Here is a 15,097-nt window from a genome sequence, read left to right on the forward strand (position 1 = left end):
GTTGCGGCAGTGTGTTGAGCCGTTGAAACCTAAACCATTGGTGGCACACTGTGGGTCAGGTGAGAAGAGAAGGTAGGAATGAATGGGGGGGGGAATATTGTGTAGTGTTATGCAAGGTAGAAAGAGCTGGGGTCAGGGGTCGGCAAACATTTTCAGCAGGGGGCCGGTCCACTGTCCCTCAGACCTTGGTGGGGGGCCAGACTATATTTTGAAAAAAAAAATAAAATAAAAAAATGAACGAATTCCTATGCACACTACACATATTTTATTTTGTCATTACGGTCACAGACCAGTTCCGGCTCCAGACAGCCTGCCCAAGATGGACACACTGGGAAACCTCCAGTCTCTGTTCACAACTAAGGGCAGCGGGGCAGGACAGTTCTCTTGCATTGCCAATGGCTCTCAATGGCCCTATATCGCTTCTTAGTGGCCCTAGCATGGCCAGGTCATTTTGCATATTCTAGCCCAGGAATTCCTCTGTAGTTTGTATTTCGCCCTTCACATCCCAAATCATCAAAATCCTACCATTTATTAATTTCTTGGCTTTAGCCCTGCCCCCCAAATCTATAACAATACATTTAAAGCCCACCCCACTTCTAACAGTTGTGGCTCCTCCCAAAAAAATTATGGGAGCTGTAGTTTGTTAAGGGTGCTGAGAGTTGTTAGGGGACCCCTGTTCCTCTCGCAGAGCCACAATTCCCAGTGTTGCCTGGAGAGAGGAACCTCCCTTGGGAAGTTGTGGGCTCTCCTTCCTTGGAGGCTTTTAAGCAGAGGCTGGATGGCCATCTGTCATGGATGCTTTAGCTGAGATTGCAGGGGGTTGGACTAGATGACCCTTGGGTCCCTTCCAAGTCTACAATTCTAGGATTCTGTGATTGATAACCACTCTGGGAATTGTAGGTCTGGGAGGACAATAGGTTTTGGTTTTGACTCAACCCACGGTGGATATGACAGCAACCATGGTTCTGGGAAACCATGGTTAATTAGAAGCCTGGTTGCTCATGATGCAAAGGGAGGAATGAAGGGTTTTGTGTGCTTGAGGCAAAAGGGCCTGTTCTCCAAACTATTACTGTCCAAACTATTCATTTGGCACCTTAAGAACAAGCAGATTTATTGTAGCGTACGCATCAATCTAGGCTGACTCAGTGTAAGGCAACTTTCTTTACCAATATGAAAGGTTGCTGCAAGGCTTACTGAGATAATGATAATCCCCCTCAACACTATAATAAGGTTAAGTATTATATTATTAGCATTCTCCTTTTAAAAAATCATATGCGTCAAAAAACGCGTAGGAAAAGTTCAGGTTGCACAGCTGTTAACGGGGAAGCCTTGTGGGAAGGTTGCGTGACACAATCTTGCCGTTGTAGTTGCTGAATAAATCTGGCGGTCGGCTCATTCTGGTGCGGTACGTTGTCTTCTTGACAATGGCACAGCTGGGTGTTTAAGGGATGGCAGCTCTTCAGGAATTTAAGCATTACACAGCTCTCTGTGTTCTATAAATACTTTCTGCTTAAGAAACCAGCTCTCACAGATTGCAGAAGCTAAGGCTGCATGCTTGCCTGTGATCCGTCTGGCGTCAGGGGCAGAAAGTGCTCTGCCGGATTTTGCAAGAAGGCCGCCCCATAATTGCAGTCTTTGCCTCCCGCCTCTGCCACGGCTTCTGAATCAACAGGGAGGCACAGTCTAGAATAGCAAGTGAGGGTTCAAAGGGAAATTAGTCCCCCTTGTTTACACTGGGCTTAATCACGTAATTGAGGCATCAGAAGAAACTGCTTCGGCCCCAGACAAACCTAGCCGCTCAATTAGTCATGCAGTTCTGAATATTACTCCATTTTAGCTCACTTGTGCCTTTTTGTTTCCAAGGAAACAGCTGAAAGGTACCGTATTTCTATAACCTTGCATGTTTCTGCGGAATCTTATTCACTGCATAGAAAACAGGACTGCAACATTCAATCCCTTTAGCTGGTAAATTAATCAACTAAAGTTTTAGCTGATAAATTTTCAGGAGACCAGTTTTCATCAGTGAAACTGAACATTCAGAGCACACTTGCCTAGTTTCTGAGATTATCTTTATTCTGCTTTGTTGCACACCAATCAGGCATTTTAAAAAGAAAATGTTAACAGTTGACATTTCCATGTAATGACAAGTGACAGTTTTGATCAAATTGTGACTTAACTGATACTTCATTTAGTATTGCAGAAAGGTGTTGGGAAATTCCAATTTATTTACATGTCATTGATTAATAAATCCATTGGTTAGAAACAAACGATGATCAATTAAACCCCCCCACAAAAAGACAACAGAAGAGATGATGCAAGAACCAGATTTTAATGTGTTGTCCTGAGGTAGCAAAATAGACGTTCTGCAATTTGATAATTTAATAAGTGTAACTGCAAAGCTAAATTGCATTTTTCAAGGGCAAGGATCTTTCCCTTTGTGTGTGAGAGAGAGAGTGAGTGAGAGAGAGAGAATTATAGTTTCAGGTTTTTTCTTGAGTACAGTGGTACCTCGGGTTAAGTACTTAATTTGTTCCGGAGGTCCGTTCTTAACCTGAAACTATTCTTAACCTGAAGCACCACTTCAGCTAATGGGGCCTCCCACTGCTGCCGCGCCGCCAGAGCACGATTTCTGTTCTCATCCTGAAGCAAAGTTCTTAACCTGAAGCATTATTTCTGGGTTAGCGGAGTCTGTAACCTGAAGCGTATGTAATCCGAGGTACCACTGTATATCCCCTGTCTAGATAAGATGAAGACAAGGGCTGAGCATGATGGCTTTGTAGTTGAACGTTCCTCAGTCCTTAAGTTCTCCATGCTGTTCCTCCAGATTGAGCCAGACCTTGGTGAAGGACGTAGCGATCCTTGCTCGAGAGATTCATGACGTTGCTGGAGATGGAGATTCCCAGAGCTCATCGGGAACGGGGCCAAGCACCTCCCACAGTTCTGTGCCTAACACCCCTGCCTCTACCATATCAGCAAGGGAAGAGGTAAGACGGCGGCTTAAGACCTATGCGGTAGTGAATGCAAGCAAAATACAGAGGTTAGAGGAAGCTTCATTAGGTCAGAGCAGCGTTTCCCAAACGTGGGTCTCCAGCTGGTTTTGGACTACAATTCCCATCATCCCTGACCACTGGTCCTGCTAGCTAGGGATGATGGGAGTTGTAGTCCCACAACAGCTGGAGACCCAAGTTTGGGAAAAGCTGAGGCAGAGGCTCCCAGTCGACTCCATCCCTGTTTCAGAAAATCTGTACTTCCTAAGGCCCATCTACCTTCCCCTTGATTTCCTCTCCTTCTTGGGAGCACTCCCCAAGCCCTCTCAATTTAGTAAAATTAACTTTAGCTCACCCCACCTATGCCCTTTTTGCTAGTTCTTTCTTTTGCAGCAAAATGAGGTCAAAAGCTGTTGGGACACAAAACCAGTTCTCCCCAAAATGTTTCGTTACAGAGACTCCTGCCGTATTTCCGCAACCCACTCAGCAGCTTCCAATAATGGGGACCAGGAACAGGGACTGTGATGGGATGCCAGGCATGGGGTGGTGGTAACGGCAGTCCCGTGCCCAGTTCCGCCTCTTCTCCAAGTGACGCTTGGTTCCTGAAATGTGTGACCTGTCTTCATCACACCCTGTGTTTCTCTGCTCCCACTCCTTGTGGCTGGTTATTGGTTGCTGTTAGATTGGGGTAGGAACATGCACAATGCCGTGATGTTACGTCTTGTTCCTCCCTATGTTTTGCAATCAGTTTCCCTTTCACAAAGAATTCTGGTGCTGGATATTGGAAATCTCCATTCTTGTGGTGGATATTGGAACTCTGCTGTCAGCTCTCCCCACTGAAAGTCAAGACTTCGTTTTGGGATTTTTATATGACATGGTGCACTCCCCACAAACACACACCCTTTCTCACTAAGATTCAGTAACCGGCTAGCTTTTCTACATTACATCCAAGTTTTATACTCCACGATCATTCATTTTGCATGCACATTCATATGTAAAGCTGCAACGTGTATCTTTTCAGTTAAGGAGAGAGTAAGAGCTACTTCTTCCCAGCTGGACTCTCTGTCATAGCGCCATTATTGTGCATGGCTCTTTACAGAGTTCGAGCGAATTGGTCCCTTCCTCCAGGAGCTTATGACCAGAAATTCAACACAGGAGGAAGTGAGAGAGGAGACAGGGAGGGAAGGGTTAACAGACTCCTGTTCTTGAAAACAAAAGTACTAAAACTCTTGGAGCATGCAACTGTGGTTAATGGGGACTGGGGCAAGATCAGGACATTACATCAATGTTTCATCACCTTCAATGGCTTCTAGCCAATTCAGAGTACAGGGATTAATGTCTAAAGCCCTAAATGGCTTGAGGTCAGGATACCAGAAGGATCGCCTCCCCTGTACATACCTGCCCGGACTATAAGATCCTCACTGGAGACTCTTTTTCCAAGTTCCCCCACCTAGTGAAGTGAGGTGGATGGATACTAGGGATAGGGCCTTCTCAGTGGTGGTGCCTTGTTCCTGGAATGCTCTCCCCAGAGAGGTTGGCCTGGAGTTTGCATCGGGAATTTTCAGTGATAGCGGGGAGACCTTTTCATTTTTTTAGTTCTTACAAATACTTTGTTTTTCCCCTGGTCGGTTGTTAGTGTTGTTGCATTGATCTTATGCTGCCTTGTTCGCTGGTTTTTGCTCATTTTATGTAGGTGCTGCTTTTATATTGATTGTTTTCGTGATGGTATTTAAATTCAATGAAATGCAATTTCTGGACTGCCCAGAGGACATGGTTAACCGGGAGGTATTAAACGTGATTGCTTTGCAACTGAAATCTCTTTCGCTTGCACAGCCCTGCATCTCTCTAGTTTGAGACCTCCATCCGATGGTTGCCCCCTTCAGTTCCTGAGCAGGAGGAGCCTGTTCTGCCAAGGCAGTTTTGAGAAGAGCAATTCCTCTTTTAGCAACAATAGCTATTCAAGGGTACTGCCAACAAATCCAATTCAGCACCTCTGAAAGCAAAGACAGGAAAAGTTTAGCTAATTAATAATACAGCTGGCACAGTGCAGTGGTTAGAGGGTTGGGCTAGGACCCAGGAGACGAGAGTTTGAATCTCCACTCAGCCATGAAGCCCGCTCAATGACCTTAGGGTAGAAATATAATCATACATGTATATGTAGTGTCTTGGCCTCCTCACACTGGACTTAGAACCCCTACTGTAAACCACTGGAAAGGCCTTAGTTCTGTTGTTATGTTCATCTGGTGGTTGTATATTATGATTTACCAAGGCAGAGCCCGGGGCACTCAGTTGGGAGGGTGATACTTTCCCAACAGAGAATGGGTAACGTTGGGTTATTAAATTACTTACTTGCAGATCTTGTTGTTTGAAGCTGCCAAATAACCATTCTCCCTCTTATCTCTCAGTTCCATATGGACTTTTTATTGCCTGTAAGTAAAATATTAATAGAAATAGATTAGTATAGAGAAGTCTTTGTGTGTGTGTGGTGTTTTGTAGACCTGCTGTACTTCCCCACCTTTAAAATCTGGTTGAAATAGCAGTGATTTGTAGGTGGAACAGAAACCCTGTAGCTCCCACTCTCATACAAGCAAGCTTGGCTTAGATGCATGTGGTGGTCTGTAAACTATGGGACTTGATCTTGTTTCTATAAATAAGGATACCTGCTGGAAAGGTTGGAGAACTAAGATGTTAAAGTTCAAAGGAAAACACCGTTAAAATATGATAACCCCTACCTGAACGTTTTGTTTGTTTGTTTGTTTGAGCTATAAGTGCAATCCTAACCCCAACTAATGGAGATGGTGCAGCAATTGGGTCTGGATTGAACCCAATGCCATCCTGTGATGGTGGGTGGGGCCAGCTCAGCCACTCTGCACCCCCATGTTGGGGCTTTTGGCTGGCTGCCCCCAGCAGCAGGGAACCTGCCAACAGCAATGCCCCCTCCTCCTGCACATTTGGTGGGCATAATGGGGAACTTTATGCCAGTGGAGTGCCTCTGTGCAATCCAGCCTCCCCAGCCTGGCACAAAGTGGGTTTGGATTTCACCCTGGGACCTGAAAGGGGGACACCCCCTGCCCAGAATAAAGGCTGCCTCCTTCCCATCACCAACCCGGAGACAAGAGGTCGTGGCTGATGCTGTCAGTCTACTTGGGGAGTTTTGTCCCTCCCTCCCTTAACACTAGTTGCTGTCCAGCAGCCTGCAGGCTTGACTCCCACCCCAAGTCCAAAGATCACCCTACAGTGTCCTTAAAAGATGCTCAGCGTAAGATTTTAGCAGCACTTCAAGGGCTTTTCTCTGTTGCTTTGGGACATCTGCTGAGTGCCTCTCTCTGTGCTCCAGTCCAGTTTTGGTGTCTAAACACAGCTCTTTAAAAAGCAACCAAGAGTCTCTGCCATCTTAAAGCCATATCTTGCACAATTTTCTATTTTCCATAATTTTTCAGAATCTTGACTCACCATAGTGTCATTTCCTGTTAAAAGGATCTTGGGTACCAGGGCTGGGAAGGAGCCGCCATCAGTTCTGCCAATCAGAACAGACAATTCTGGACAACATGGATCCTAACTCAATAGGAGGCAGTTTTGCATGCTTGAATGCTATGTTTGAACTTTCTATGATAACATTGCCGCTTCTTTGATCTGCCTTTTGCTTTCTCAGTTACATTATTCTGTACTTTTGCCTTTTGGCTCACCCTCTCTGTATATGTGTGTGCAGATTCTGTTGCTCTTATGATCAACATTGATCTCTCTCTTTCTATCTCTTCTTTTTCTTTTCTTTTTTTTAAAATGCAGATTGCTCATTCATCTTTGCGGGCAGCAATTCCATCTCAGGTGCATTTTCCATCCCACTTATTTCTACTTTTCAAAGCGCTCTTAAAGTTGCTTTTTAAAAACAACAACAACAAAAAACCTCATTTAAATTAATATGTTTTAAGTTAGGGATGTAGGGTTATTTTTAATTGAAAAAATTATTATTATTTGGCTAATCTTTATGGCATCACCGTTCTCTGCCTTTGTTTTCTGTTGGAATGAAACCACGACAGACGAGTAGCAGGTGTCATTGAGAGGCATCTGCCGGGCGAGCCCCGGGAACTCTCTTTTATTGAATATTACAAACATTGCCACAGGTATGCTTGTGGCTGATTGGTTGATACAAACACAAAGCAACTTGTTGCTGATTGGTTAACATAAGTACAAGGTGGGAATTACATGTGAACATTAATCACCGATAGATTAAAGGCTGGGAAACGAAGCTGGAACTAGACAGGCATGAAACCTCCTAATTAAATTATAACTAAAGATTGATATAGCATGACTAAAACAATTACTAATGATTGATCATAACATGAAAAAATATAATAATTGAATTCCGTAGATGTGGTCAGCTGTGTATTAAGTGCAGGTCATAGTGTTTTTCATGAACTTAGCAATGAGGGAATGTCTTGGTATTTAGAACAGGTTGTACAATGTGTGTGGAAGCAGAGAAAAGCTTATAAGCGAGACTTCCCAGAATGCAAGAGAAAAGAAGCAATGCTTCCCCATAATGCAACAGTTATGTGCAGAAAGAGAACTTCCCTTTAGTTTTCCTTCCCTGCATTTTCTAGCATTGCATTAATTGCATTTCTTTGATCTGGTTATGTTATACATTTATTAAAGATGAAGTTCAATTAGGAAAAGATGCAATCGGGAGCCGATTATTCCTCCTCGCTCCTGCCCCAACTTTCCCCACCCGTGACCTGAGCATGTTTGACACAACGTCTACATGGCATGTATGCACTTAGAGTTCTGTTCACCTATGCCAGGCCTGTGATATCTTTTCCCTTTCATTATTGGGCTTTTCAGAACACTGGTTTGTGGAAGGTGGAGTGAACTTGATAGCCCCATTCCGAAAGAAAACGTGCCACCCCCTGCCCCAATTTCTGCTTGTTTGGTGGAAGTTCCGAACTGAAAGCCTGCATGCATATAACTGTATATCCCGGGCTACTTCAAGCCATTTCACTGCATGAAACAAAGGACAATTTTCATATAGAGAAGCTGCCTGGACTGACAGCTGAATTGTACTACCATATTGGCCCGAATATAAGCTGCACTTGCAAATAAGCCACACCTTTACAATTCGGCGGCTTGGGGGAGGCTTGGGAGCGGTAGATGGGCTAGGTGCCGTTGCCCCACACTCCCAGGCTGCTTCCTGCTGGTGGTGGTGGGGAGAGCTGCATCGCTTTGCTGGCAGTGTAAGATTGTGAATATAAGCTGCACTTTAACTTTTCACAATTGGAATTGGGGGGGGGGAGTGCAGCTTATATTCGGGCCAATACGGTACTTCAGCGCTGGGGACCAGACAGTGTCCATCGCTGCACCTAAGCTCTACAGGCCAGATTAGGGCAGACTGTGTGGTCACAGAGCTGTGTCTTTCACACACACACACACCGGCCCCAGCATCTGCCACTTGAGGCAGCTCTACCTAATGGTAGAGCCAGTTGTTTGTATGTGCATTTGTTTCTGCCATACGGCTGGCAACCCTGCACAATACGGATCCCAAACCGCTTTGAGGAACCTGGCACTGCACCCACGTAGGCCTCTCGTTCAGACCTCCCACCAAATACGCAGAGATTTGGAGGCAGAGCCCGTGGTCCCTGGGCGCAGCCCCCTTCCCTCTTCTGCATGTTCCTGCATCACAAAATCGTATAGTTGGGAGGGGCCCCAAAGGCCATTCAGTCCAACCCCCTGCAATGCAGTGAAAGTGCAAAGGGCATTTTTTGAAAAATGGTAAGGGTTGTATGTTCCTTGGGTTTATGCGCACAGTAACCTAAGCAGATATGCGCCATTAATACGTGACAGCAGGCATGTGCAGACTGGGAGCATGCTTGCCTGCCACATGTCTGGCTTCACCCAGTTCAGCTGCGATGTAGGGATGTGCAGATCTGTCTGTTTTAGTTTCCCTCTGTTTTTTCTCGTTTGTCAATTCATTTATCCCCATTTTCACATCAGTTTGCATTTTTTAAAAAAACACAATAAAATTTGTAGGCTTTTTTGTGTCCCTTTCACATCATGTACACATTTTTCCTATGCAGTTTTGCCTAATATACACCTTTCTTGTTTGCAAGCACCCCCCCCCCAATTTGATGCTTTCTTGTGCACTGATAGAACCGTTTTGTCACCTCACTTTCCACGATGTACACTTCTTTAAGAAAGCATTTTTTGCTGGTGGGAGAGCTGCACCGCAAAATTCGGTGAACGACTGGTTGTCACATTTTGGGTATTTGCGTGGAAAGGGCGAGTTGGATAGCTCCATGTTAAATTGGGAACTGAACACATTTTTTCCTTCCATCCCTGGAGAGATGCAAACAAACGTAAGAACTGCCTGGGAAACGGGTTAACTGAGCAGTGAGCTGAATAGAAAAAGGTGTGCAGAATGCCTTGTGCTATTTTGATAGTGAAATTTTGACTAAACCTAATGGGGGCGTTGGGAAAAGGCCTCAAAATTTTGGAATGGCTAAGGCTGAAAAGACGCATGACATAGGAATGCTGTTGAAAGTGTCGCTGCATCGATAATCTGTTCTTCCCTACTCAACCTGTGATGGGACACCATCACATTATGAGTTTTTCTTGTGGTTGTAGCTGGTGTTGTCAAACTGGGGCAGGAAAAGGGGCTGTGCGATGTCATTGGGTCACATGGAGGGTGTTCGTACGCATTAAAGAGGGAAAGAAGTAGAGGTGGGGCTGCCATTTCCAGGCATTTCCCTGGGACACATGTAACATGTAGTTCGGCCTACATGAAGCAGGGCATAGTGTTCACCTATGTCAGGCATGCCCAGAGTCTGTTTCGGGGGCTTAATCCTGCCCACCAGATGGTTTAATCCATCCCCTGTGGCAGTTTATTTTCAGGGGTAAAATCCCAAAAATACTCTCATAATTTTATAATTTTGGGGTAAAATTATAAAAAAGGTGAACAATTTCTATCCTATAAAAAAGGTTGTCAACTTTGGTCGGCCCTCATGGCCCTTCACTTCATCAAATCTGGCCCTCTTTGAAAAAAGTTTGGACATCACTGATCTATGTGCTTTATCCTACACTTTTATTCCTCTGTCCCGAACGGCGATATACAATAAATTCTCTCATCGTTCGTTATGTATTTCAAAGCTGGTGCAGCACATACCAGAAGCAAGCCTGAACTACCAGAAGGTGCCTCCTGGCTCAATGGGATTCCACGATTATGACCAAAATATGAATGACAGCCGAGAAGAGGATCTCACAAGGAAAACAAGGATAAGAAACAGGGAAGAGGTAAGTTCTTGTCAAGTGTGCTCACAAGCCACACAGCAGATAGTTTACAGGGCCGCCCACCTGTCAGTCACCTGACGTCACATAGAGCACAGCTCTAGGCAAGCTGATCAGCTGATCCCCAGGGCATGTAAGGAAGCTGGGCGTGGCTCAGGTCTTGCGTTCTAATCAGGCCCATGGACCTGGAGGTTTCCAACCGCTGTTGTAGACAGTCGGTTGGGAGCAGCGCATTAGTGTTAAAAATGATAGCTCTTCAAAAATAAATGAATTGTGCCTCATTTATCAGCAGCTTGTTTTAATTCACGAATGGGGAATCTGTGACTTTCTAGATCCTGGATAATAATAATAATAATAATAATAATAATAATAATAATAATAATTTGTTGTTTATACTCTGCCCATCTGGCTGGGCTTCCCCAGCCGCTCTGGGTGACTTCCAACAAAAGATTAAAAATGCATTAAAACATCAGTCATTAAAAACTTCCCTAAACAGGGCTGCCTTCAGATGTCTTCTAAATGTCAGATAGCTGCTTATTTCCTTCACATCTGAAGGGAGGGCGTTCCACAGGGTGGGTGCCACTACCAAGAAGACCCTCTGCCTGGTTCCCTGTAACCTCACTTCTCACAGTGAGGGAACCTCCAGAAGGCCCTCAGAGCTGGACCTCAGTGCCCGGGCTGAACGATGGGAGTGGAGATGCTCCTTCAGGTATACCATCAAGCCCAGCCAACATGATCCAGTGGTCAGGGATCATGGTGGTTGCAATCTAGCATAATCTAGAAGGCCACAGGTTTCCTATCCCTGTTTCAGTTTAGCTGATCGAGCAGTAGCCTTTTTTGTGATTATTTTTTTAAATTGTTTTTAAAATCATGGATTTTAAATCTGCTTCAGCAGATTAAAACCAGTTTGTGTGGAAAAAGTACATTGGCTAGGATCCTATGAAGTTCTAAATGTATACACCAAGCTTCCCATGCAACCATTTGTATTCAGCCTATTGGCACTTATCATATCAGGTTATAATCTGCCAGTGAAGTTCTACAACAGCCTCTCTCAACCAGTGGGTCCCCAGATGTTGTTGAACTACAACTCCCATCACCCCTAGCTAGCAAGGCCAGAGCTCAGGGATGATGGGAGTTGTAGTCCAACAACATCTGGGGACTCACAGGTTGAGAACCGCTGTTCTACAAGAAGACCTGATCCCACACAGCCAGTGTGGTGTAGTGGTTAAGAGCGGTAGACTCGTAATCTGGGGAACCGGGTTCGCGTCTCCGCTCCTCCACATGCAGCTGCTGGGTGACCTTGGGCCAGTCACACTTCTCTGAAGTCTCTCAGCCCCACTCACCTCACAGAGTGTTTGTTGTGGGGGAGGAAGGGAAAGGAGAATGTTAGCCGCTTTGAGACTCCTTAAAGGGAGTGAAAGGCGGGATATCAAATCCAAACTCCTCCTCCTCCTCCTCTTCTTCTTCTTCTTCTTCTTCTTCTTCTTCTTCTTCTTCTCTGTTGTCAGTAACACAAAACATTGTTTCCTTTGGGAAAACACTGTGAATATATCCTCCAAACGCAGGGGTCTAATCCTGTTGTAGAATCACTTCTGATAAACACCAGCTTCTGCTGAACGAAATGTTGCTGTTTGTGGTGTTGCGTTTCAGGTAATCTTTGACAACTTGATGCTGAATCCAGTGTCCCAGTTATCCCACACCATCCGGGAACACACAGAGAACCTGGCGGAGAAAATGAAGTGAGTGGATGCCCTCAGTCTAAACTTCACAGTGGTGAAGCTGTGGAGGAACCCTGTTGCACGCTACCTCAGGCTCCTGGTCTCGAGGAGATGACTGATTCAAATAGCAAGGTTTTTGCCTGCCAAGATCTGCACATTTCCCAAGGCCTGTTAGAGATAATGTACTGTATATTGCCAGAGAAATGTGGACAATTTGAGAGCCAGTGTGGTGTGTTGGTTAAGAGCTGTGGACTCATAATCTGGTGAACCGGGTTCGCCTCCCCGCTCCTCCACATGCAGCTGCTGGGTGACCTTGGGCTAGTCACACTTCTCTGAAGTCTCTCAGCCCCACTCACCTCACAGAGTGTTTGTTGTGCAGGAGGAAGGGAAAGGAGATTGTTAGCCGCTTTGAGACGCCTTAGGGCAGTGATAAAGTGGTATATCAAATCCAAACGCCTCCTCCTCCGCCTCTTCTTCTTCCTCTTCCTCTTCTTCTTCTTGAAATATTATGTGCACATTCTCCTCAAGGCCTTCTGAATGTGCACTGTAGCAGGTTGTCATACATGTTAATCCCTCCCTCTCTGTGGGCTCATTTAGAAGCCTAAATTGGAACTGCTGCCTCCCTCCCATTGCCCCTGACTTCAGAATGCAGGGGAGCTCAGAGAACGGTCTTTGATAGAATCACAGAATTATAGAATTGGAAGGGACCCCAAGAGTCATCTAGTCCAACCCCCTGCAATGCAGGATTCTCAATAGATCACACGTGACAGGTGGCCATCCAACCTCTGATAAAAACTTCCAAGGAAGAGGAGAGTCCACAACCTCCCGAGGGAGACCATTCCACTGGCGAACAGCTCTTAACCACCAGAAAGCTCTTCCTGATGTTTCATTGAAATCTCCTTTCTCGTAACTAAGGATGATCTTAATGCATCGACAGGCAGATGTAGGAGGTAGAAATCTATATGCCAGGGGTGGGGGAATCTGTGGTTGTCCAGTTGTTGTTGGACTACAACTCCCATCACCCCCATCATCAGCTTGGGCCTGATGGGAATTTAATTTTTAATTTATTAAATGTGTAGACCATCCTTCACCCAAAGATCTCCGGGCGATTCACAACATACAAATACAAAAGAAGAAGATAAAATACATAATAAAAGAGAGAGAGAGAGAGTGGAGACCAAAAGGGCCACAGGTTCTCCACCCTAGTTTATTACTGTATTGGAGACAATTATTGCTGAGCATGTTCCTTTTTTTTGACAAAACATTGTCTTCTGTTGTATGTCAGAATTCTGTTCCAGAATACTGAGCGGACATGGGAGGAGATGGAGGCCAAGATTAACTCTGAAAATGAAGTGCCAATTCTAAAGACCTCAAACAAGGTGGGGAATATTTGCCCTGAACTGTGTACTTGGTTTTACAAGAAGTCTTTGTCGATCTGCAACCCTTAGACTTACATGCGCAAACCTACCTTCCTTCTTTTATTTATAGATGGCACAGTTGAGATGAATGCAGGGCACTAGAATGAGTGCAAGGGGGGGCATGATAGAGGTGCATAAAATTATGCGAGAACTCAGGGACAACCAGCAAAACGAAGCTGAATTTTGGAAAGTTCAGGACAGACAGAAGAAAGCAATATCTTAATGGAGCACATCGTTAAATTATGGAAAGTGCTTCCACTAGATGTAGTAATAACCACCAACTTGAGTGACTTCGTAAGAGGATTATGCCTCTGATTATCAGTTACTGGAAATCACAATTGGAGAAAGTGCTGTCACTTTCAAGATCTTCCCCTAAGCATCTTTTCAGCCACTGAGAATATGATGTTGGAATAGGCAGCCTCTTCTTCTGTTACGTTCATTGAAATGTGCATCTGAAGCGGAAATCTCGAAACTTGGCTCGTTACAGATTTTGGTTCTTAATTTTGTCTCCTTTTTTCACACTTCTTTTTTTCCGAAAGGGTACCGGTACATGGCTGCTCTTAAATGTCAGCAGCAATATCTGCACAATTTGTAAGGTCAAAATATTGAGTTTTACTACTACTAGAGGGCGGGTGGGGTGAAGCTTTCAAAAACGAAACGTAACTTTAAAAACCTTTAAATAGAAAAAAAATAGAGGCAAATTTAGAAACTTTGCCCTAGTTTGTTTTAATATGGGAAGTTGAACAGATCTGGAGCTAAACAGAAATTGCTTTCGCTGATAGAATAAACGTGTTCTCAGTCCCTTGAGCGTTTGAATTACTAAACATATCGTTCTTTATTACTAGGAAATCAGCTCTATTTTGAAGGAGCTCCGCAGAGTCCAGAAACAACTAGAAGGTTTGCCTTATTTTGACTTCCCTGTTTCTCTTTGATTTGCGTTAAATGCAGTTCATTGTACTAAGAGCTGGGCTGGATCTACACTGACCTTTTTAAACGTCATTAGAGCGATATTGCCGATGCCGTTCTAAAACGTCACAGGGCATACTGCAAAAATTACATTCATTACCTTATTGTTATTCCTCTGTAACAGCAGTTCCCCTTACTGCCTGGTTCCTGGTTGCTCTGCAGCGCCCTCTGGTGTCACATTTACGAACGCTTTATTAACCTTCTTAGCAAAACGTAATGTGACCCTTACCTTTTGAAAATCATCCCTTAACTCTTTCTTAACGTTATAAACCATGAGTGTAGATCCACCCACAGATAAAAGGGAAAGAAGAACATATGTATGTTTCCGAGCACAATTCAAAGTGTTGGTGCTGACCTTTAAAGCCCTAAACGGCCTCGGTCCAGTATACCTGAAGGAGCGTCTCCACCCCTATCGTTCAACTGGGACACTGAGGTCCAGCTCCAAGGTCCTTCTGGCGGTTCCCTCACTGCGAGAATCAAAGTTACAGGGAACCAGGCAGCGGGGCCTTCTCGGTAGTAGTACCCTCCCTGTGGAATGCCCTCCCATCAGATGTCAAGGAAATAAACAACTAGCTGACTTTTAGAAGACATCTGAAGGCAGCCTTGCTTAGGGAAGTTTTTAATGTTTGATGTTTTAATGTTTTTTATTTATTATTATCATTAATATTTTGTTGGGAGCCACCCAGAGGGGCTGGGGAAACCCAGCCAGATAGGCGGGGTATAAATAATAAATTAT

At 44.7% G+C, this 15,097-nt stretch overlaps 1 protein-coding gene across 5 annotated transcripts in view; it reads left to right on the forward strand.

Moving 5' to 3' along the window:
* Positions 1–15,097, forward strand: part of CEP170B (centrosomal protein 170B) — an 80,478-nt gene that overhangs the window by 64,474 nt on the left and 907 nt on the right. For 4 of the 5 annotated variants that reach the window (XM_081191045.1, XM_081191049.1, XM_081191046.1 and 1 more), the window contains exons 14-19: positions 2,825–2,984; positions 6,774–6,812; positions 10,122–10,265; positions 11,910–11,998; positions 13,263–13,356; positions 14,241–14,292. In XM_081191045.1, coding sequence (XP_081047171.1) covers positions 2,825–2,984; positions 6,774–6,812; positions 10,122–10,265; positions 11,910–11,998; positions 13,263–13,356; positions 14,241–14,292 — 578 coding nt within the window. The remainder of the gene's footprint in view (positions 1–2,824; positions 2,985–6,773; positions 6,813–10,121; positions 10,266–11,909; positions 11,999–13,262; positions 13,357–14,240; positions 14,293–15,097) is intronic. The other variant, XM_081191048.1, reaches the window with a different exon arrangement.

Source organism: Podarcis bocagei (genome assembly GCF_964188305.1).
Source record: "Podarcis bocagei genome assembly, chromosome: 1".
In the NCBI taxonomy this organism is placed as follows: domain Eukaryota; kingdom Metazoa; phylum Chordata; class Lepidosauria; order Squamata; family Lacertidae; genus Podarcis; species Podarcis bocagei.